At 36.2% G+C, this 23,990-nt stretch overlaps 1 protein-coding gene across 8 annotated transcripts; it reads left to right on the forward strand.

The window, feature by feature from the left end:
- Positions 1-1,552: 1,552 nt before the first annotated feature.
- On the forward strand, positions 1,553-23,911 carry LOC131150550 (flowering time control protein FCA). 8 transcript variants are annotated; one of them, XM_058101340.1, is made up of 19 exons: positions 1,554-2,069; positions 4,724-4,794; positions 5,101-5,179; positions 9,473-9,555; positions 9,647-9,698; positions 13,086-13,147; positions 13,486-13,552; positions 15,010-15,089; positions 15,197-15,261; positions 15,624-15,683; positions 15,803-15,965; positions 19,775-19,858; positions 19,956-20,549; positions 21,100-21,303; positions 21,390-21,629; positions 21,723-21,761; positions 23,258-23,323; positions 23,414-23,459; positions 23,587-23,911. In XM_058101340.1, exons 1-19 carry the CDS (start codon positions 1,673-1,675, stop codon positions 23,592-23,594), a joined length of 2,460 nt encoding a protein of 819 aa, XP_057957323.1. In that variant the 5' UTR covers positions 1,554-1,672; the 3' UTR covers positions 23,595-23,911. The 8 variants fall into 8 exon arrangements, with proteins under 8 accessions (XP_057957320.1, XP_057957321.1, XP_057957324.1 ...); XM_058101339.1 differs by having other exon boundaries at positions 1,555-2,069; positions 13,080-13,147; XM_058101337.1 differs by having other exon boundaries at positions 1,553-2,069; positions 13,080-13,147; positions 23,414-23,911.
- Positions 23,912-23,990: the final 79 nt, after the last annotated feature.

The raw sequence follows: 23,990 nt of genomic DNA on the forward strand, positions 1-23,990 counted from the left end.
GTGGCCATTCCTGGTAGCATAACGTGTTAGGGCAGAGGGAAGCTATCTGTATGGGCGGGCAATCTTCCCTATTCTCAGGAATTTCGCGGGTAATTATGTGTGTTGGTAATGAATAAACTTGAGAAATGATTTTAAAACTTATAAAAACTTGTGTTGTATATCTATATTATTACGAGAATATGTATATCAGTGTATTTTTTTAGATGAAATGATGATTTAAAAAGTAAAGTGTATTATAATTGAACTCATATGGCCACACACTGTAAATGATTTATTCCTTCTTACTGAAATGTGTCTCACCCAAATCATCTAAATTTTTCAGGAAACAGGAATAGACCAGGTGATAGAACTCTATGATAGTAGGGAGCTGGAACCCTGATATATAGGGTGAGTTTGGACTAGGGGGATGTGATTCCCTAGGGTTGTATTGTTTTTGGGTATGAGATAGTATTGTGTAAATATGTATGTTAGTACTCTGGATATTGTATTATGGATTATATGATTATACTGTCTTCCGTTGTTAGGTTTTATAAATAAAATGACCTTTTACCTGGTACCCAATGCGGGTCGGGTCGTACGAATGATAGTAGGGTTGTTGACGTGACCGATTTATGAAAGTTATTGAGGACGAGTGAATATTTATTTATTATTTATGGATGTTGTCGATGACGTGTAATTTATTTATTATTGTTTATGAAAAAAAATTGGTAAAAAATCGGGGCGTCACACACTTACTAGTTTAATTCTCAGGTTCGATTCCTGACCTAGCAAGTAAATCCTATATTTACCCCTGCGCAGTGAGAGAGACCTTATTGCGTGGGCGTAGGAATAGTCTAAGTACCCTGTGTCGCCACCAGAGTGTGCCCGATCAACGGGGGTGTCAGCTGGAGTGTTAACTGGATGAGCCAGGAAAGTCAGGACACCCGACGTAATAAAAAAAATAAAAATAAAGTAGAGATTGCGAACTCAATTTTATAACTTCTATTCCAATTTTAAATTGTATTTTGTAAAACACATTCATCATTCATGAAAATTATAATAAATTTAAGAATATTTTAATTTACAAATCAATACGACAAATAACTTGCAATGCCGTAATGTAAAAAAATTGAATAACTTTGAATCTATTAAAAAAAATCGATTAAGTAAGTTATAGAAAAATGATTTATGTAACCAATCTCTAGGGAAATTAAAAAATAAAAATTAAGTTATTTAAGGTTGTTGTTATTGATATATATATATATATATTTATTATTTTGATTTTATTGTTTTTGTTTTTTTAATTTTTTTGATTTTTTTGCCCTCAATTAGCCATTGTCCCACTGGTGCGGTATTTTTTTTTTTTTTGGATTACGCACCGGGTATCCACGCATTCATTTTATAGTCTACGTGACTAATCCTGTGCCCTTTGAAGTTGTAAAAGGAGAGTAAATTCAGAAGTTCAGGGACAGAAACGAGCTCAAAAGGGTTTGAACACCTGACCTCGTGAAAGGCACTCGTGCAATCCGTACTACCATCCGACACCGTGCGGCATCTTTGATTCTTTGTCTAGTTGCCCATCCTCTCATTCTCTCTCTCTCTCTCGCGCGCGCGCGCTCGTCGACACTGCTCTCTCCTGGTGTCTTTCCCGACTTTTCGAGGGTTAGGGTTTGGTAGCGTCAAATTTTATAGAATGGATAGGCACAGAGATCGCTACGGAAGCAACCAAGAACCTCATCACTATCGGCACTCTAGAGGACCCCCCTCTCGCTCTTCCGATGGCCCTGTGAACCACCACCGTCGGAGCCCTAAAGCCTACCGAGGCGGTTTCTCTGGCGGCGCCGGTGGCGGGGGTCACCACCGTCCTTTCGACAGCCCGCCGCGCCACTCTCCTGCGGCCGCCGCCGCCGGCGGAGGATTCCAGCCAATGGGCCCTCTTGGAGGAGGAGGAGGAGGAGGCGGAGGAGGAGGATTAGGAATAGGAGTAGGAGGCGGTGGCGGCGGCAGCTTCTTCAATTTCGATCACCAGGTGCCTCTATCCAGCCAGAAACGAGGGTTTCCGTTCTCTGCCCGTCCGGGAGCGTCTCCAGGTATGCCTAAGAGTTTCTTTATAGTGGTTTATGCTATTGTGGGTCGGATGCTGATTTTGGGGTTTGTTCTGGGAAGCAGTCGCGTGGAATTATTACTTGATTAATAACTTTTTTGTTTATCTTTGTTCATTTTGATGATCGTGGTGTTGTCTTTCTCTGACGAGTTTGACCAGCTGCACATGTTGCCACTAATTTCATCCCTCTTTCTTCCAAATATATTTTTGCAAGTGTAGTATCATCCTGTTATATTAATAGCTCTGTATTCGGGAAAAAGAAAGGAACAGGGAAAAAACGAGGAAGAGAAGCAAATCAATTTTCCATTGCATTTTCTTTCAATCTCAAACAGTATTGAGAATGAAAAGTTTTCAAATTTGAGTGAAAAGCTTAAAAAAAGGGACGTTAATGCCTTGTAAATTTGTTATTTGATTTGTTATATACGTCCCTTTCCTATCATTTTCCTTATAATCAAACTAAAAAAGCAGGTTTCCTTTGTATTTTCTAAGCTCCAGATAGGGCAGAAGAAAAAGATTTTTGTTTTGTTGGGGGGTGGAGCCTGACTTCTAAAAAATTAAATAAAGTTTGGTTGACAAAATATTTATTCTTGTGAATAGGATGGAATACAATGAGGATTTAAATAATTTAAAAAGAAGTCACATGTAAGTTTTAGGTTATTCAATCTAGAATATGTAGGGGATAAACATTCTTGTGGGGAAATTTGGGAATACTTGTTTCTTGTTACGAGTTCATAAATTTTTTTGCAATTTTATTTGTTTATATTGACAACTTGTTAAACTATCAAATTCTTTAATTATAATCATCCTATTCCTAGAAATGCCTGTTTTTCAATCCAAACAAAACCAAAGGGCTTATAGTTGTGGAGATCGGAACTTGGTACAGTGAAAAACTTTGAAGGTGGGTATAGAAAATGAAACATAGAGGCAACATAGAACATAATTGTTAATTGAATTTTGAAATATAAAAGCAACAACAATGGCAGCAAAATAATGAAGCATTTATCCTGAATATTTGGGGTGAATCTTTTTGTTTTTGGTTTAGTTTAATTTACGAACTGAAATTGTAAAGATATTGTTGGTGTCTGTATCTAAGCGGTGTAATATTTATATTGTGATCTTCACATTTTTATTGACACGTACAGAGATCCATCTGCATGCTCTCATGAGAAAATTATTATTTTTCTTACTTTGGTTGATAGTGAGGTGAATTTGCTCCAAAAATTTTCTACTTTTCATTGAATGGCTCAATTTTGAGAATTTTGTTTATTAGATGGTACATGTGGTCATTGTAATTGTTGAGATAATGAATGGTCTCCTTTTTGGCAGTAAATATAGATTCAAAATAGCATTGTGAGGTAGGAACTATTTTAGGTAGTCTTAAAGAGCATGGATTTTAGAGATTGTGTTTGGAATTGCATTGATTTGGATGAAATTCATTGGAATTTTGTCTTGCATTTTATCCAAATCCATACAAATCCAAATCTAAGGATCTAACTCCAAGCTCTCAAGCGTGGTTTAGGAAAATTGGAAATACTATTGATTAATTTATAAATTTATTTTGAAGTTCTATTTGTATGGGAACCACAACCACTTAAACGTTCTATTTCATGGAGTCGCCCTTTTGAATCTTTTCCCTTCAAAGCCATGTTGTTTTCAGCTGGTATCAGTTGCTTTTTGAATGGTCTGCAGTTTGGCTTTCCTTTAGAATCTTGTTGTTTGGCATGTATGTTGTTTGTATTACAGTCAACATGCAAGATAAAAAGGTGCATGCAATGGGACACAAGGTAAGACTTACAATGCACCAATATTTAACTGTGTCAAATTTTTATAAGGTCCACTTTTTGATGGAAGTATATCCCACACTTCCACTTACAAAAGGAGTGTTGATGGGGTGCAATGGGATTTGTGTACTGTAAATCCTGCATGGCTCTCCTGTTGCTTGCTAGCTTTTCTTCGGCATGCCATTTTCATCAGGCTCTTGTATCATTCATGATATTGGAGGAAAACAATGATATGTATTAAAATCAGATATGAAAATAGTGAACTAATCTCTTCCCTTCATTAAAAGAGTGTGTAAACTTTTGAAAATTTTGGTATATAGTCAAGGTTTTGCCATATTTATCGCAGATGATTTGTTAATCATGGGTAAAAGATTTTCTGGTGTGATAGATTTAAGTGGGGGCAGAAAGTTCTCTGGAACCGGAATCATGAAACAAATGGACAATACTTTTTATAAATAGTTCATTACTTATTAGACCCAAAGTCTAACAGTGCCTTGTTTGACATTTGCCTGTAAGTGGTACCAATGACTTGAATCTCTTGTCATGATGCCCAGTCTAGTGTTTACTTTCTCTCTCTACCTGGTATTTTTATAAGTTAGCTGTCCAGCTGATCACCTGTTTACCTGTGCCACACAGGCGGTTCCTATCTTCATTTGTCATACTATTGTTATATTGTACGGGTGAATTGAGATATTGTGGATCTAATCTTTTGTGGATCCTAGTTATTGTCTACAGATATTCCTGAATCTGATTATTCCTCATTTACTTCTATTTTCATCATGTTTTTGTTTCTATTGTTGCATCTTCAATCTTTTCTCACATATGTTTTTCTAGAAACTGACATGCTATTTTTTCTTAGATCATTTTGATGGTGGCAGCTTTGCTAAACTTTTTGTCGGGTCTGTTCCAAGAACAGCCACTGAAGAAGATGTAAGTTGGTTACTTTATTTAGATGTTATAATGTTTACAATACTGTTTTGTTTCTAGAATGAGCTTTGTTCTCAAAATCTTTACAATATTGTTTATTTTGACTTGTGCTGTTGTTTTCTCTACCTCCTGCATATAAAAAAGGAGAAAAAAAGGAAGAAGAAAAAACAGCAGAGAAGAAGTGAAAAAAAAAAAAAACTTATCCTTTGTGGATTTCTTCACACCAAAGAATTTATTTTTTTTTAAGACCCTACCATCGATGTTCTTTCAGGATATTGTGTTATTATTATATGTTTATTTTGATGTCAGATTCGCCCCTTGTTTGAAGAGCATGGGCGTGTTATAGAAGTTGCATTGATCAAGGACAAGAGAACAGGGCAGCAACAAGGTGTGTGCAAACGGTTATTTTAATATGATCATTGTGATTTATACCTATATCTCTTTTCAGGACCTCTCACGGGCTGATGGGAGCAACACATAAGCTCATGTTGCATCTCAGTTAGTTTTTGCAACAATTTTCAAGCTTGTTGGTTTTGGTTGCGATCTTTGTTTAATGTACGTCCTGTCAAACAAGATGGAAGGCTCGGTGTAACATACTAGAAATCATTATATAGACACCAGTTGGGAACTTGGAAGACAAGTAGATGCTGCTTTTGTACTTCTGGCTGCAGCAGTGGGGCCATTAACCCAGCTAGTCATTTGTAAGGGTAGTGTCTACTGCCTTAACTGTAGCAATTTTGTGTCAGGATGTTTAGAAGTGTGACTTTTGTATAGATGGTGACACAAGAATACTTGGACGGTTGCTTGTGAATGGGTATTAATCACAATGTAAAATGGAGGATTTCTATGGTTTCTTTGTGTTTCAGTAGCCTGAAAATTCTTCTTTTAAAGTGGCTTGGAATGTCCATACACCTGTTTGATTTGTGACTGAATGAGATAGGTCTGAAGTTGGATGACCTGGATTGATCAGTTGTAATCTTGTTGGTTCTTTGGCTTCCAAAAGCTACCTTTTGAACTAACCAATCTTTGACCAATGGGATGAATGCATACTAACCAACCAACCTTTACTGATGGGATGAATGCATTCTTATTTCTTGTAGTGATTCCTCCGTGCCTTCTTATTTGTACTCAAGCAAACAGGAGGCGTTAGTTCTTTGCTCGAATATGATTTGAACCTCCCATATTGATAGTGGTGCTCTCTGGATGGTTGTTTTCGTGGTGTGAGTAATTTTGCTATTTTCAATCTGTGTATTGGTGGGCATGTATGGCATTCTACAATGTTTAGAGTAGGGTTGAGGTGCAATTATGTGAAGTTTTGTGGCTGGGAGTTTTGTGTTATTTAATGATCAGAACTCAAAGGTGGCCCTGCTGCATCCCTTTTGCAGCAATGCATGCATGCATCTGGTTTGTTATGTGAGCTAAGCAACCATGAATCTTAGGGGCAATAACTATTGTTTATCAATTCTATGATTGTGTGCGTGAATTGTGATTGTGTTCTTGGATGATTTAGCCAAATGGATGGCGGTAGATATGCCTAGGTGTGTTGGTTTAGTGGATTTATATTTAATTTGGCTTAATTTGTTCTTGTTGTGGTTGCTCTTGGTATGTTCATTTACATTGCTTATGTGCAGCTTTTATTTCTCACAGCGTGCTTTTTATCATTTTTATTTAGCACGGAGGCAGGCATTGTGAAGCCTTTGGTTTATGTTGCTTCACGGATTTGAATTCTGTAAATTTTCTTACTGCATTTGGCTTCTGTGATAGTTTTTATGCTGATGAAGCTTATTACTAAGGTTGGATTGATTCAAAGATTCCAATGCCTGAGTTCTTATGCTCAATTTGGGTGATTGTGGGTGGATTTATGGAGTTCCATTTGATGTATGTTTCTTGTTAAATGTGTGATTCTCGCCCAAGCTAGTTATACAGGCTTCATTGTTTTGGATGATGTGCTTGTTGTTTAAGCAAATCTGCTGTGCAAATACATTAAACAAATTCTTTGTGGTATGGATGTTTGTGTGGGTGATGGTTGTAACAGTGCCGTCAGCAGTGGCTGTATGGTCTGCATTGATGGCAGACTTAGATGCTATATTTATATATGATCGAATGGATCGCTATTCTTATACTTATCAACTTGCAATGGATGCATTGTGTGCTTGAGACCTCCAGTTGTATGAATGGCCTTTTCTCTTTGTTGGGCATGGCGAAGAGCTTTGTGTCTCTGCCGTGGATGTTTATTGGGATGTGATGGTTTTGGTGGTACAGTGGTTACATGCATGGCTTGCATTGCTGGCAAACTGAGATGCTTTTGTCATGGTTATAGTGACAGTGTTAGTTTGTTAGTATGCATTTGTGCGTGTTTATGTGTGTATGGATCACTAGTCTTGTACTTGTCCATTTGCATTGGCTGCATTTTGCGTTTCAGTCTTCCAGTTGTATGGTTGGCCTTTTATTTTTCTTGGGCATCACAAAGAGCTTTGTGTATTTGATGAAGATATAACATTGGTTATACAATTAGCAGAGAAACAATTATACAATCGAGTGTGCGTCATTGTGAAACAGGTTTCAAAGTTTGCAATTATGGCAATCAATATTAGCTTGATCGGCGAGCATTCCCAATTACATTCCCTGATGCATGCATAATTTTTAGCTTGCTTGGCCGATAATATTTTTATAAATGATGTGGCAGGTTAATGTATTGATGAGCCATCATCCATATTGAATATTGTCTAATTAACTTCCAGATTGTATTAAAAAGATGCAGAGTGTATGGCATTATTTGTTATTTGTAGTCACAAAGTGGCATGGAGAACCACTGGGAAAAAAAAATTGGCATGGGTATCTTAATTCATAAATCCTCCCCCACTCCCCCACAATAGCAAGCGATTCATTTACTTATTCACATGTAATTTGTCGCATACAGCATTGCTACCTGTTTCTTTTTAAACACTTTTTTCAATTAACCTTTTGAATTTAGTTATGTGTGCTCCATTTTGTGTTTATCTCTGGAAGCTACCTATTCTAGTTGCCTTTGGGAAACAAAAGCAACGACTCCTCTAATGTCACGAGCCCTTCAAATCGTTCGCTTTCCAATGTTATCAGCTCATGTCTATCATGTGTTACACTTTTGAGAGGGTGCCTTATGTGCACATGGGCCTGTGGACTGGCCTAAAGTATGAGATTATGTAGTTAGTAAATTTTTTTTCCATTTTTCCTTTTTATTGAGGAAAGGTTTTGGTGGAGGTGGGGTTTGGGGGAAGTTGTTGGCAGCCTCTATCTCTCTGTGGCTGGTTAATATTTTTCTCGAAGTCCATCAATGATAAAGAATTTGTTACATTTTAGCTTTTATTTATGTATTCATGTTAGTTATGACAAAAAATTGAGTTGACTTCTGATGGAGAGAGATTAATGTCTAATGTAGATGACTAACTTATAAACTGAAGATGCATGTTCAAACAGTTTTTGTGTTGAAATAGCTTGATAGTTTAATTTCTAACTTCCTGAAACTTCTCTATATTATTATGAACTAATTGAGACGCTGAGGCTTGAAAATTTGGTTATTTTTTCATTTTGGCTTAAATTTTGGCGGTTGCAACTCATGGTCTGTAGTTTACTTTTTCTATCTTCTTTTTTTTTTCACCCTCATTAGTCTTTTTTTTTTATTTTAAATATGGGATGGTTAAATATGGGATGGAGATCTCCATATAGTGGTAACGTTTTGATTAATAATATTCTTGGTTCTGAGATCTAAGTTAGAGCTGGGAAAGCCATTGGCCCTGTAAATTATATATTTTTACCTTGTTAGCTTGCTCAAGAAAATGTTCTATGGCTTGGAATTACAGAGTCCCTTCTTTGCTTTACACAGTTACTGAACTTAATTTGCACTAATGCGGATTGTTTACATGGTATGTGTTGATTTCCATGTTGTTGGCCGTTGACCTTAGGCTTTATATTAGGTAATTTCATGAGCTCCAATTTATTTTATTTTGATTGCAATTTCGTGAGTTCTAAACCTGAACACATGCTCATTTTGACAGTTTCATATATGCTAAAACTAATAGTTAGGATAATTGTTCATATACTGATATTGAAAGAAAGGAATTTTGTACTTTGCTTTTCTATTTTTCCTAGAAATCAGAAATTCATAATTTATAGGTCCTGGAGTTAATTCCAGGCCTTGCATAATATGGTCATGAGTCTCTCTTCTAGTAGGCCTTATCCTGTTTTCAGGTTTTGAGCAACTGCAATGCAAGGAAACTCTTGGTTTTTTGTTTTCATTTTGGATATTGAGCCATGTATTCTTGCCTTTTTCTGTGTCAGGTTCATGATTCCTTATCAACTGTTTTTTGGATGTCATGTTTCTGTTTTTGTTCTTCATTTTTTAGTTGTATTTTTTAATATGATTGTTGACTGCATAGTTGTGATGGACTAGTTAAAAATTAATTGATTCCTTGGCAATCCTACGAAAATGTTATACTAAGATTGCAACTTACAGTTGATTATTGTGGACACAGCCCATTTCATTTGTGAGACTATTTATTGATGCCAGATGCTTCTGGCATTTTAATGCCCCTGTAGATTCTATGTGATGAATTATGTAATGCTGGGAGTTGTGAAACAACTCAACTCTTGTGTCTTATAAGAGTCAACATGAGATCAGGATATGAGCTCTTTGCTTCTGCAGGATGTTGTTTCATAAAGTATGGTACTTCTGAAGAAGCTGAAAGGGCCATTAAAGCCTTGCACAATCAACATACTTTGCCTGGGGTGAGTTTTCAAGCTGCCTTTTATCTTCTATTCTTCTAAGGTTGCTAAGTTATGTGCAATAAACTCACACATATATGTATGTGCTTTTTAGGGATTGGGTCCCATCCAAGTTAGGTATGCTGACGGGGAACGAGAACGCCTTGGTAATTGTTTTTAATGCTCAATGTTTTTGTTTTAAAAAAATTATTCATATTCTGATGAGCCAAAATATATTTGTATCAAGGAAGCACTCTTGGGCTTGGAGACATTATTAGTTTCTCATTTAAGTGATGCATTTTAGTATCACATTGTGTGCCTCTTTGAGCCTTTCTTCTTGAGTCTTGATGTGGCTTTTAGGGTCTTAGTTACCTCCTAGGGGATCCATATTTGAATTTTTTTTCTACAGATTGGTAATTTCATGTTGAACTGAGAGAGTAAACTTCTTGGTTAAGCATTGCTTCCATGGTAAAAGTAAGGGATTCTAAAATAAATTTGGAGAAGAATTTTACCATCATCAGGACTTTGAACATGGTTGGATGTGTGATACAATTGTTGTAGACATTAAGCTTTATCATTATTTGTTGGGGACGGAGTTCTTCTCAATTTCTTCTGTCATTTTTAACCATTTGTTTCTTGGAAATCCTCCCAAGACATCTCATTAGTGTATGGCTGGATTTATTGCTTGTTTGCTCAGTATGCTCACTATGCTGAATTTATTAGTTCACTCCTTATCTTTTCATCTCAAGTTTTGACTTTGTAGATGCGAAAGTGTGATCATTTCATTAAATATTATTAAAGGATTTGAACATCTTAGATTAGGAAGTGGAACGGAAGACTTTATTGTTGATTGAGGAATGCGGTAGATTGTAGGAAATATGGTTATAAGAAGTTTGCATTGGTGTAAAAGGTCATCTTACATTGGAATCTATGTGCACTAAAATTGAAGGTAAGCTCTAACGTTAATTTGTTGTTCATCTCATTCACTGGTTCTAATAGTCAGTTGCATGGATAGTCATATCCACTAGAGAAATTGTTTTCAATGAGTGAATTGTATTCAATTAATGTGTGGTTGGAGAGGGTATGTGCAGTTTCTACTGGCTATTGACAATGTTCTTTGACTTTTAAAGATGGGTAGAGACCTATACTTGTCTATGTAGAGGATTTAAACGTTTAGCTGTGTGGATGCCTCACATCATTTGTAAGATTTTAAGTTTTGCCTTTATTGGTGTGAAAGCGAGATCATTTCATTAAATATTAAAGTATTCAAACATTTTAGAATTTAGACTAGGAAGTCTAAAGGAGGATTTTCTTGTTGATTGAGGAGTGGGGTAGACTGTAGGAAACCTGATTATAGGAAGTTTACATTGGTGGAAACAATCAACTGCCATCGGAATATGGGTGCATTAAAATTGAAGGGAAGCTCTTATCTGAAGAAAAAAAATAAAAATCAAGGGACGCTTGAATAGTAATTTGTTGTTGATATGCATGTTGTTGAGAATTCCATTTGTGAGTTTGTCCCACATTGGGAAAATAGTGGAGGATGAGTGCTTATATACATGGTTGGGGCCTAAGACCCCTAATGGCTTAAGCTTTTGGGTCAAGTCGATGCCTACCCATTTATATCAAGCTCATTCTAAGACTCCCCCAGTCCTGACATGTGTGTTGAGAAATTGTATTCAATGAGCGAATTGTTTTCAATTATTGCTCAATTGGAGGGGTTATGTACAGTTTCTACCACCTGTTGAAGATGTTCCTTGTTTGACTTCTTAAGATTGGTATGGATCTATACTTTAATGTGAGAGGATTTAAACATTTTTTGCCGAGTGATACCTTGCATCACATATAAGATTAATTTTGAACGTCTTCCCAGATGAACAAATCATGTTCTTTTTCTGTTTTACGTCTTCTCAGATGAACAAATCATGTTCTTTTTCTGTTTTACGTCTTCTCAGATGAACAAATCATGTTCTTTTTCTGTTTTTACTAGCAATTTTCCCCCCAGCAGCAGATTAGGATGTATATTGATTCTAGGATGATTTGTGGGTTATTGGGAATCTTCTGATCTGGAAGCATATATAATTGTTTTGTCCTCATCTGGGAAAAGAAATAATGATAATTACATACTATTCGTTGAGAGGGAAACACTAAGTTATTACATTTCTCTGGAATAAAGAGCTAGAAAATAAAAAATTAATCTAGTTGAAGTGCCCTAGAGATTATCAGAGCAGGCTAAGACATACCTTTATAATCTGGATTCAACTGCAATAGGATGATATTTGCTGCAACCAAAATATGCCAAGATAACTGTCAAAAGGGACCAACCCACCTTGACACCCAGGCATATTGCAGGTGCATGGTGTTAAGCACTTTTAACAGCTTCTTTATATGGTTGGAAACATTTGATTGCTCCATGATCCTTTCTTTTTGATAATGGCTTTATGGTCGCTTGTCTTTCCTGTCTGATTGTCTTTGGTTCCCTTGAGCGCTTGTTTGCACCAATTTTTAAGGCCAAGCTAGTTTGCCAGCTGTCTGTGATAAATTTTTGGATTTTAGCTGGTGTTTTTGACAAAATGAATAACCATATATTTCTTATCTTTATTCATCATTTCTTCTTTAAAGTTGAACTTGGCCTGACAAGTGCTTATCCACCCCTAGCACTTGGTAGCAGTGGGGTATGTTGAATCCAGTGCATTGTCTCTTTGGAAATTGGGAAAGGACTTGAGGCTTGGTTTGTTGTTGTATCTTTCCTACATCATGTCTTTCCATCTGGCAATTCCTGCCTTTTGGAGCATACTTTTGGAAAATATATTATGAAATATGGTGATATATGGCTTTTTTTGTGAGTTGATCTGATATTCATGTCTCTCCTATTTGAATCTGTTACAGAACTCAAAAGCGTTGAGCTTATTTTGAAACAATTATCTTGCAAAATATCACAAGAAAATGCCAATATTTAACTTTGCTTTGGATGTGGGGAGGAGAGAGAAACACAGATGCAGAGACAGAGGAAAAATCTCCACGATTGCCCTCTTCGCCTCAGATCCTCCTCCCCCTCTACCCTCTGTTGCTGCTGCTTTGCCTTCTCCATTTCTGCCAGAACTCTAATTACTGCTGGAACTCTAATTACTGCTTTTCATATTCTTATTATTCTCATTCAAATATGATTTGGACCTGGTATATATTATGCACATTGTTTCTTTAAAAGTGATCAATGGTTTTTAATTTTTTTTAAAATTTTTTTAATTTTATATCTCTGAGTTAGCTAACCTTTTTAGGGTTTGAATTGCTTTAGTTTGAGTAGTTTATGAGCCATCCCAGTTGTCTCGTTAAGTAAAATAGTATAAATGAAAGATAATTTTGTAATGGAGTTGCGTCATTTCCAAAATTGTATAAATGGAAGGAAACTTCAACAATTTATTTAAAAAAGAGTAAGAGGGGGTAGCTTCAATATTTGAGGAAATTTTTTTGCTTCGATATGTAATGTTTATTTATTTATGCATTTCTCTTTGTTTCTTCCACTCCTGATGGTGTTCGTGCTATGGTAGGTGCAGTTGAATACAAGTTGTTTGTTGGCTCACTGAACAGACAAGCTACAGAAAAGGAAGTTGAGGAAGTATGCTCCACATCCATTGATTATTTAACTTCATTTTAGATGTTCTTTTTGCAAGAATAAGTAGTATCAATTATTCTATCATATTTTTTTGCAATTTATTTTTTTCCAATTCCACATAAGCAAAACCTTGTCCCTTCCCAATCACTACTTTTTTTAAATATTATAGATTCTTTATCAATGATTGGATACATTTTGAGGTTTTTTTACTCCTGGATTCATGAAATTCCTCAATATTTTGTCTTCTGTCTGTATTTGTTGATGGAAAATGCTTATTCTTTTCTTCATTTAGCACCCAAAGTATAGTTTTGGAGACTTGTAAATAATTTCTCTTTTGTCAGATTTTCTCACCTTATGGTCGTGTTGAAGATGTCTACCTTATGCGTGATGAAATGAAGCAGAGTCGTGGTATGCAATGTTATGTTTATGGTTTGATGCTGTTGTGATAATTTTCTCAAACATATGAAACATGGACGCACACATGAGACACAGGTCATGACATGGCACAGCCAAATGTTTAAATAAATTAATGACATGATGGGAATGATAAATCAACCAAATTGAAGCATGAGCAGCTGCTAAATCAAATTGCTTTCCTATCTATCCAGAATAAAAGGCAAAGGTAAAAAATGCATCAGACAGCTCAAATACTTTCCTGGAATTTAAACTCCAAAATAGGGAGCCAAGAAATTGGGAAAAAAGAGAAACTGTTGAAGCAGCAAAAGTTAACTTACAAGTTGCAGTTTTTTAAAATATAATTTCAACTACTTTCACTAGATGTTACCATCATTTTTTTTTATAAATATATTTTTTATTTTTAAAAGTCTGGAAATGGCGATAAGGCTAAGCTTTTCCTCTATTTTCAGCTCCAGTCAGTTTCTTGAAGCTCTGGTGATGGTGATGAGATCCTTCAGGCCCCTTGTATTTTTTGTGCACAAGACTCTGGAAAAGCTTTCTAGGAAATCTTTTGTAGGAAATCTGATTATCTTTTATTTTATATTATTTTTATATGTATATTTTATTTACAACAAACAGGCCTTTTAATTTAAAATTAGTTTGCTGGAAAGCATTAGTGTCTCCAAACATTGTTACCAGAAAATGCCAACACCCTAGCGAACCACAAGTTGGTATGAACATTCCAAAATGTGGTACATTTTCGTCACGCAACACTACATCTATCATTATTATATTTTCTACCATTATTAATCTATTTAACAAAAGAAAGTCTCGTCTAGATTTAGAAAAGCATCCTTCCTAAATATACAACTTCAATTACATTTTTTCCATCACTAAATCTATATATTTATACTCTGAAAATGCCACATTTCAGAGCATCTCGTACTGCAGTGTCATATTCCATAAAATGAAACAGTCCACATTTTAGGTTACATTGGCCTGAACTGTGTCACTGCTGTGTCCCAAGTGTGTGGGATGTGTCCAGATGTGTAGTTGTTGCATTGAATGTGCTTCCTCATATGACATGTGCTGAGTACAGTAGCATCAATAGTCAATCTTTAGGATCCCCTAGGTGGGGTCAGCTATTTCTATCATGAAAATTGTCGGATCAGAAGGAGATTCCTGATTTCCTGAGGCATCAAGTCGTCTTGTATAACTCTTGCTATCAAGTTGATTCAGTTGGATGTTTGAACCACTCAATAGTCAATTGTGACCAGCTTTAGTTTTGTTTTGTTTTTTTTGGGGGGGCAGGGGGACACCATGTTATGATTTTTTCTTCTACTATTAATTGTCCTGAATATTCCTATTCATTCATTATTCATTGTTCTTTTGAAAATTTTGTTTATTTTTTATTTTAACAACTTTATATGGTTCTCTTCTTGATGTATTCTGCTCAAATTATTTCGAAGGATGTGGATTTGTTAAATTCTCACATAGAGATATGGCAACGGCAGCCATTAATGCACTTAATGGAATTTATACAATGAGAGTAAGTGTGCTACACTACTAAAGTTTCATTTTTTCCCCTCTTATTGTTTTTTTGAAGGATACACATTTATCTTTCCTCTCTTTTTTTTAAAAATTTTTTTTTTATAGGGCTGTGACCAGCCATTAATTGTTCGATTTGCTGATCCGAAGAGGCCTAGGGCTGGAGAATCAAGGTTTTCCCAAAAACAATCTTTTTTCCTTTTTATGTATTAACAGTAGAATGAGTGCAGCATGTGTTGCTTTTGTTTTTGCTCTTTGCATAGTGGTTGGGTCAGGGGGTTCTCTCATTCAGTCTGTTTATTGTAGGAAAATTGCTAGCATGCTATTGTAGCTTATTGTGGCAGAAAAAATTATATGAAGATGTTTGCAAATCTGGTTCTATGGTTTTCACATAAACATTCCTTCTGATTAGACAGTTGAAATGCTGCTTCTGAACTAGAGCAGCTGTATCATATGTATTTTTTGAGGTATTACATAATGTCTATATGGTCAAACTGCCCATAACATTTCCCCTTTGCACTATTCGTCTTTTCAGGAGTGGTCCAGCATTTGGAGGTCCAGGTTTCGGTCCTCGCTTTCAAGCACCAGGGGCTAGGTATGTTTTCTTTTTTGGTCATGCCCAATGTTTCATTATTTATTCTTCTCCTTACATTCGTTCATTGGATTGACATTCTTTTTTGTGAACCTTCCTTTTGATATTTGCTCTTTTTTTAGACCTTCTCCAAATCTTGGTGATCCTATGGGTGGTCGAATGCCTCCTAATGCTTGGCATCCAATGAGTCCAGAGAACATGGGGCCATCTTCTAATTCTAGTATTCATGGTTTTGGAAGTCAGTTGCTTCCTAGATCTGGTGATGTGGCAATGCCTTCAACTCTGGTAAGAATGAAGTTGATGATGCTGCAACCTTGGCTCCTCTAGATTTTTTTAAACTATTGATCTTTTAATATTAATTTAGTTTGTGTGACTAACTACAAATAATTGTTGTTGTGCTATGATAACAGCAGTTTTATTTATTTATTTATTTATTTTGTTATACATTTTTCCTTCACTATGGAATGTCTAATATTTTGTGAAGTGAAATATTTATCCATAATAGTCACTAGAAAAATATGTTTAAATATGTTTCTTCCAACCTTCTTCCCTCGCAATGATTGTTTATTTAAAAATGTGATTTCATAGGAATTTTCGTTATAATTGACACGAAACATAGTCTTCAGTGGCTCCCAAACTTTAAATTTCCCTCTTCCTTCAATTTGGGATTTAATACTAAATGTAATGACTTTGTTATGTTCAAAGGCTTCTTCTCTAACTGATGCTCACATCTTATCAAATTCTATATGTGAAGAGAGTTATGTCTTATGACATCCCAATTATTTTCTGCCTTTTTCCTAGCAGGTCTGGGCAGGAATGCAATGCATGTAGATTCATTCTTTATAGCTTTGTTAGACAATCATATGCCAATCCAATTAATTCCACAGCTGTGCTGTATGTAAATGTTTAACTGGGACCTTGATAGTTGAGTGGCTGAGCAAGTTTAGTCTAGTTTAGTTTAGTCTGTCTCTCTTTTTCCCCATTTGTTTTCTGTTAATGGCATATACATTTGCCACTCTTCCTGTTTTTTTGGAGTTCGGATACTGTTTATATTATGTCTTTTGGCGTTGTTGTTTTTGGGAAGATATTGCCAAACAAGCTTATATGGATACAGTTGCAGAGTGGGCAGAGTATTCGGGGGCCATATTTTACTCTGTCAAAGCAGGACATTTGTCCTAGTATAAGGACTTCTTTTTGAATCGAACAGGGGAATTTTTAAGTTCAGGGAAGAGGTTGCATCTTTTTGACCCTTAAGAATACATTTTGTAACTGAAACATGGAAATTTTTTGAGGATGTTTTGAGGTGTTGGCCCAATTTATGTGGACTACTGCTGGCCATGGACATAGATGGCTGTAATCCTGAGTAATTTAGGGTTTTATGTGTTAAATGGGCTGAGAAAGGATGAGCATTGTCAAGCATGGTAGGACAGAGGATTGATTGTAATATGGTTTTATCAAATTTGCCTCAAATTTGCAGAATACTGACATTGATGGATTTTTTCTGATTTCATCCATTTTTGAGGATTCAATTGTGTTCTGATCCTTGCTTTCTATCATTTTAGCAACTTCTATGCACAATAAGAATTTGGAAAATGTGCTGCTTGTGACATTTTTTTAAAGTTGATGACTGATGCTATCAATATTGGTTACATGAGTGGTTCGACAGGAAGCATATTGTAATGACTTCCTGAAATTTAGGAAGATTCTCCTCTTTTACAAAGTATATATATGACCAATGTTTTAGAAAAAAATGATTGTTCTCCCAAAAACGAAGAATTGGAGAAGAATTGAAGGAGACTTCCCCTGCCGATGTGTGTTAAAGCAGGTTGGGTAAAAATGTAGAATTAAGTGTGTTTTGAGATGCCTCTAAAATTGAAAGGAAGATTTTGTAGGACAGCTTTAAGACTAGCTTAGAATGTTGGGCAATTTAAAAACAAAATATGGAAAAAATAAGTGTTGGTAAAATAAGAAAGTAAAGATGGATGAATTTTATGGTTTTAAAAGATTTTTGGGATGAAAAACATCATAAGTTTGGAGTAGCACCCATAGAAGATAAAATAAGGGAAGGGCAACTAAGATGGTTTGGACAACTGTTGATTCTATAATGACACCCAAGAAGAGGGGGTTGGGGTGAATTGGGTGATTAAAGCAATATTTGTTTTAAAGACTTTTAAAGAAGAAATCAATTTTTCTTAGAATTCTTGTTTGATTAAATATTTTTTTGTTAAATAATCTGGTTATCATAGAATGAGTATGGGACTGAGCTGAGACAAGGAATGTAAACAAACCATCACACAAAATTTTATAGTGGTTCGGTCGACTGTGACCTACGTCCACTCTTCAAGCAAACTTGCTTGAGATTTTTCACTAAGCTCAAATAATCAAATACATTGAGTAGCTCACAACTCAGTAGGACAACTTGTCCTTTACAATTTCCTCTTTTTCTCTCTTTCTTGGCTGAAGAGCCTATTACAGTGCACCTTGCACACCCTTCTCTTTGGGTTACCTACCCTTCTCTTTGATGTACCTACCCTTTCGAAACCAAATAGAAATGAACAAGGGGTCGCAGGTTTTTTCTAGGTCTCTTAGAAATATTATTAATGAGAATTTGGTGATGTTAGAGAGACTATTGTAGTCTCAACCTATTGAGAAGAAATAAGTTAATACAATGAGTACAATGATCAGAAATACAAATGTCAGAAAATTTTGCAGTAGAATATCTTCAGAATTTTTTTCACACGAGAGTCTGTATTATGATATTCTTTCATGCAAACTAAGTCCAAAATAAATGGTACATAAAGCTTCACTTGTTGGGACAGTTAGTTGCAACATTTATTGTTAAACAGACTGACGTATTTAGAGAGCACTCGAAAAATGAATCAGTGATGATTGCAGTCTCAAGAGACTTTATTTCCAAGGAGAATCGAGTCCCAAGAGCTGGTGCTAAGTCGAACATAGCTGCCTGGCTGTAATCAATACTTATTTTCAAATGAAACGCTTTGATGCCAAGAAATAATCACATGATAATCAATCCCTGAATCTATCAAATGAAATGGTACATGATCGCATAAATTGGCGGAAAATGATTCATATAGCCGACCCCACCTAGTGGGACTAAGGCTTGGTTTTGTGGATATCAATTCATGTATAACATTCTCTTGAATATCAATGAGAACTGATAATTTTTTAGCGAGTCTCATAAGATGTATCTGATAATGTTTCTAATAAGAACATCTTGTAGTGCTTCTTATGCATGCATCTTATGGCGTTTCTTGTACGTGCGTCTCATGTTGCTTCTTATGCGTGCATCTTTTCTCTCTTCTTCATAATACTTCTTATGAATATATTTTAAGATTTTTCTTATCAGTGCTTCACAAATTTTTAGATGGAGACTAATAAAGCACTATTTCATGATTGGTATTGGTTTTATCATACATCAAAATCTATTTCCAACAACAACATAGACCAAATAATGATTTGTTGAAAAAGTGCAATTTTTTTTTAATGTTTAGAAGGGGAATGGGTAGACCAAACACTAATTACTCGGACAACGTTGTATGAAGGCTTTGACAGCACCCAAACTTTTTGGAGATACCTGCCCCAGAACTTGCATGATGGAAGAAAGAATTTATATGGACAACCATACTTGGACAAAATTGGTGATGGTGGTGGTTGTTTTGGTTGGTTGGGTCAGTCTCTTGAATGTTCTGCCTTCTATATGTAGTTTAGGTACGATGATGGGAATTGTGTTCCCCCTATATACTTATATATATAAATGTTGAGCTTTAACAAAGGGATTTGATTGTCCTGAATAGAAATTTAGAACAATTGTGATGGGGGTTCAGCCTTTTACATTCTTTTTGATGGATGTGGTTGAGCTGGTTTGTCCAATTATAAATATATTCTTTTCTTGGATGATATTGATTATTTGGTTAGCTTATTTTGATCTAGGTTATCTGTGTTTATCATGCATTCCCTGTTAATGTTTACCTGCTAATCTCTATGTTAGTGCACTGGATAAAAATATCCTTCTTGTTTCTATATTTCTGTATCCTCAATACCTTGCCACTTATTAGTTTGCAAAAAAAATTTAGGGTGGTCCCCTTGGTGGTCTTGGTGGACCTCCCGATGGTTCTCTTCCTGGACTTGCAGTTTCATCTACCTCTATGTCTCAGCAGGTACAGGAGAGATTAATTTCTTGATGAATTCATATTTGTACCTCAACTGAGAGGATAAATGAGAATTTGAGTTTTTTTTTTTCATGATTCTTTTCAGAGTTTCAACCAGTCTTTGCCTCAAGTTCCATCTGTTGGCCAGCAAATATCACCAATGCAAAAAACGCTTCAGTCGCCTCAACACTTGCCGCCTTCCCTTCAATTGCACGCTCAAAGTCAGGCATCTTACTCACATACACAAACTTCCCATGCATCCTTTCGGCAACCTGGTCAACTACCAATTCCTCATTCTGCTGGTCAAGCTCCCTTCAACCAAGCACTGCCATCACAACAGCTACTTGGATTGGGTGCGCAGTTGTCTGTTTCTCAACCTCAGGTCCAGCAGAGTGCCTCATCTGCTACAGCACAACAAACTCCTTTAAATATCAATGCACAACCTCATGCTGTGTCTGCCTTGGCAAATCAACAGCAGCTGCCTTCTCCTGTCCAGCAGCAACTGCTTCAGCCTTTGCAGCAGTCACCTTCTCAGTTAGCTCAGTTGCTATCTCAACAGACACAAACTCTACAGGCAAGCTTTCAATCATCTCAGCAGGCTTTCTCTCAGCTGCAACAACAATTACAGCTGATGCAGCCATCAAATCAAGGTCTAACGCCACTAACGCCACAGCAGAGTTCCCAGGCAACCAAACAGCAGGTACTATAATTTTAGGTTGCTTACATCATTTTGGTGTTCAAAGTGACGAAAATTGAAGATTGTTTTTGGACATTAACCAATGCTTAAGTTTGGGCACTTGTGAGGTATATGCTGAGTTGGATATGTTGTGCTATGTTCCTATCTAAGCTGTTGTATTCTGGCCAATCACTTCGAGCTTTGGTTCACCAGTTGTATATACAGCTTTCTGTATTATCTTTAATTTTAAAAAATTGCCTGATTTCAAAAACCAGGTTTTCACTCACATTGTTGAATTTGGCATGTGTGTGAGAAATACAGTTGGTGTGACCAACTCCCATTCCCCTTTGCAATGAGGTTGTAAGCCCTTCCTCTAGGTGTAATTCCTGATTGGCTGCACTTTTCCATGTTAAGGCGTGTCGCTAGTTTGGCTTTCTTAAATTCTATCTGCCTTATCATGTATCTTTTCAATATTTTTGTTGTCTTTGCATCTTGTTGAAGTTTTTTCATTGTCATTTTCACTTGCAACTACTCTCTGAATGTCGTATGCTGTAAATGTTACCTCTGCCTGCAGTCTCAGTGGCCTGGGATTGTGCCACAATCAGTTACCAGCACTTCTGCAGTCACACCAGCTGTTGATGTACCATCGACTACATCTGCTGCTCCTGCATCTTCTGCAATCACCCAGGCAGTTGCTTCTGCGAAGTGTAACTGGACAGAGCACACCTCGCCTGATGGCTACAAGTATTATTATAATAGTGTAACTAGTGAAAGCCGGGTGAGAAAGATGAACCTAATCTGTTGTACCATTGGGAATATTTATATAAAATTTACATGACAAGGTTGACCATTATACACCTGCAGTGGGAGAAGCCAGAGGAGTTGACACTATATGAACAACAACAACAGCAACAGCAACAGCAACAGCCACAGCAGCCACAGCAGCAACAAAAACCTGTAGTTCAACAGCCTCCTACCCAGTCGCACCCTCAAATTCTATCTACACAGCAAATTCCTCAAACACAACAGGTCCAGCTTCAGACACAACTTCAACCCCAGATCCGCCACAACCAGCAGTTACAGCAACCACCTTTGTCTGTATCGGTCAGTGTTCACTGTTCTATTCACAGTTATCTTGAGGTGGCAATAGTTGTGTTGCTTAGTCGTTTAATTGCTTACTTCTTGTGGGTTTTCCAGTATCAAACTTCTGGAGTTATGGCCCACCAAAATGTTCAGGTAAATTTTATTTTATTTAATAGCATTGCATTTTTATGCACTACAAGTTTTCTGATGATTACTCTTTTAGAACTAGGTTTTGTAGAAAATGTTATTTTAACTGTATTGTTTTCATTGTTCTAATAGTATATTGCACACTAAATCTTTCTATTTTGTATTTGTCTATTTATTTTTCAAGGCTATATTTGTCTTGACCCTTGGGCATTTTATATGCGTGGATGAACATGTGGGCATATGTATTGCTTGTGTTCCTGGAAAGTGCTTTGATTTTGGAGTTACTAGCTGCATTATGTTATAGTTGTGTGCATAAGTAATTTTTTTTTTTTCTATTTTTTTGGTTCCTTTCAATCATCCTGAAAATTACATTCAAGATTTCCACAGAACAAACTAGACTTTCAATGTGCATTGCAATGATTGCATGAATGGGGTGTGATGTTTTTTGTGCTGTGTTTCATCCTGCATCTTTTAGTTTCTGTAAGGAAGTGTAGATGGCTCAAGAATTGGCTTGGAGTGTCCTATTATTATTAGATTATGTCATATTGCTGGATACTGGTGCCTCATGTTGTTTTGAATCACGAACTAGTTTGCGCATTGTATAATTCTCAGTATGGGCTCTGTTTTTGTTTTTTGGCAAGGGTCACATCTCTACTGTTAATTAAGTGAAGCCTAGGCAGTTTTCAATATTATTGTTTCCGTCAATCATCTTTCCAAAAATGCTTTCAGTTTACTATCTTGTAATTACAATTTTTACAAATCATGGGTATAGAAGCAATTTAATAATTTATATTTTAAAATTTGAACAATTGTAACTTCCCATTTTCTACTCCCCATTATTCCCTATAAACAGTAAATTTAAAATGTGAGAAAATTAAACAAAATTTTATAAGGTCCCATCATCTTACTCCTTATTCCCTAAAATTAGTAAATTTAGAAATGTGAGGCACTCATGTACTATGTGCCGACAACCAGTATTAATAGAAGGAACCGGTACATCCTGGTGACACACAAATTATCTATATAAGCGTGTCAACCAGGGAAGTAGCACGCACTGAATTCCAGTAGAGATAACCTAAGAGGAGCCCAAATTGGCCAAGGCATCTGCATTTCCTCTATGAAATGCAGTGCCCGTTGCACAATGCTATCATGCCATCATGGGGGTTTTTGGGGAGGGCATCATGCCTGCTGCATTGTTCCCACATAGGAGAAAGCTGTTTCCATGACATCCAACTCTTGACCTTTGAGTTTGAGCGTAACACACCAAACTGGGTATCTGTATTCATTTTTAATTTGCCTATCTATGAATAGTTAAACATGGTTAATTTAAACAGATCACAATGTGGCACCAACGAGTTTGACATTTAGGGATGGTTGTAATTTTGGTTCATTTGACATGCGTTTTAGCCTAGTTTGATCATATATATGGATCTTCTGGTTGGTTCATTCAACTCTTTCATGTTAGTGTGGCTTGATCATTTGTGAATCTTCTGGCTTTACAGGATCTTGGTTACTCACAATTCCAGGTTCCAGCTAATTTGGTTAATGATCCATCACGCTTCCCACAGGTATCTTGTGTTGACATCTAAATGTGCTCAGACTTCTTTAACCTTTCTATGATCGATGCATCATTCCCCATTTGGCTTCCTCATCTGCAGGGGCTTCATGCTGCTCAGGAGTGGATGTGGAAGAATAAGCCTGCAGGTTTTGTTAATTTTCTTTTTCATCAAATTTTCGTTGATGTTTATGGTGGGGATGTTTGTCATCATCTTGATTGTGCAGAAGCTTAATATTGGAAGGTTTTTTTCTCTCATAGCTTGTTTTTCTGCAGGAACATGAAGCAGGGGAATGAAATCGGAGGAAAAGGGCTGCTGCTCTGCCTAGAGTTTAAACACCCAAGATCAATTTGGAATGGGAATTTGTAATCCTAGTTTTTTTGTACCAGCGATGTTTTACCATATCTCGAGTCTATTATGTGTTTCATTAGTACATTGTAATGTAATGTCTCTTCAAAATCTTATAACATGCAACGGGTTAGAAGTTTTTCCCCCTTTACCTTTAGTCATAAGAGTTTTGTTTGATCACAAAAAGGTGTATTTGAATTGGAGGTGCTCCTAATTTAGAACTTTATCATATTTAGAAAACTCAATATTACTACATAGAAAATCCAGCACCAGTACCCTACATAATAATCATCCCATAAATCCTTATTAGCCCCTACATTATGCGACAGAT

The sequence above is a fragment of the Malania oleifera genome, chromosome 3, assembly GCF_029873635.1.
Source record: "Malania oleifera isolate guangnan ecotype guangnan chromosome 3, ASM2987363v1, whole genome shotgun sequence".
Lineage (NCBI taxonomy): Eukaryota > Viridiplantae > Streptophyta > Magnoliopsida > Santalales > Ximeniaceae > Malania > Malania oleifera.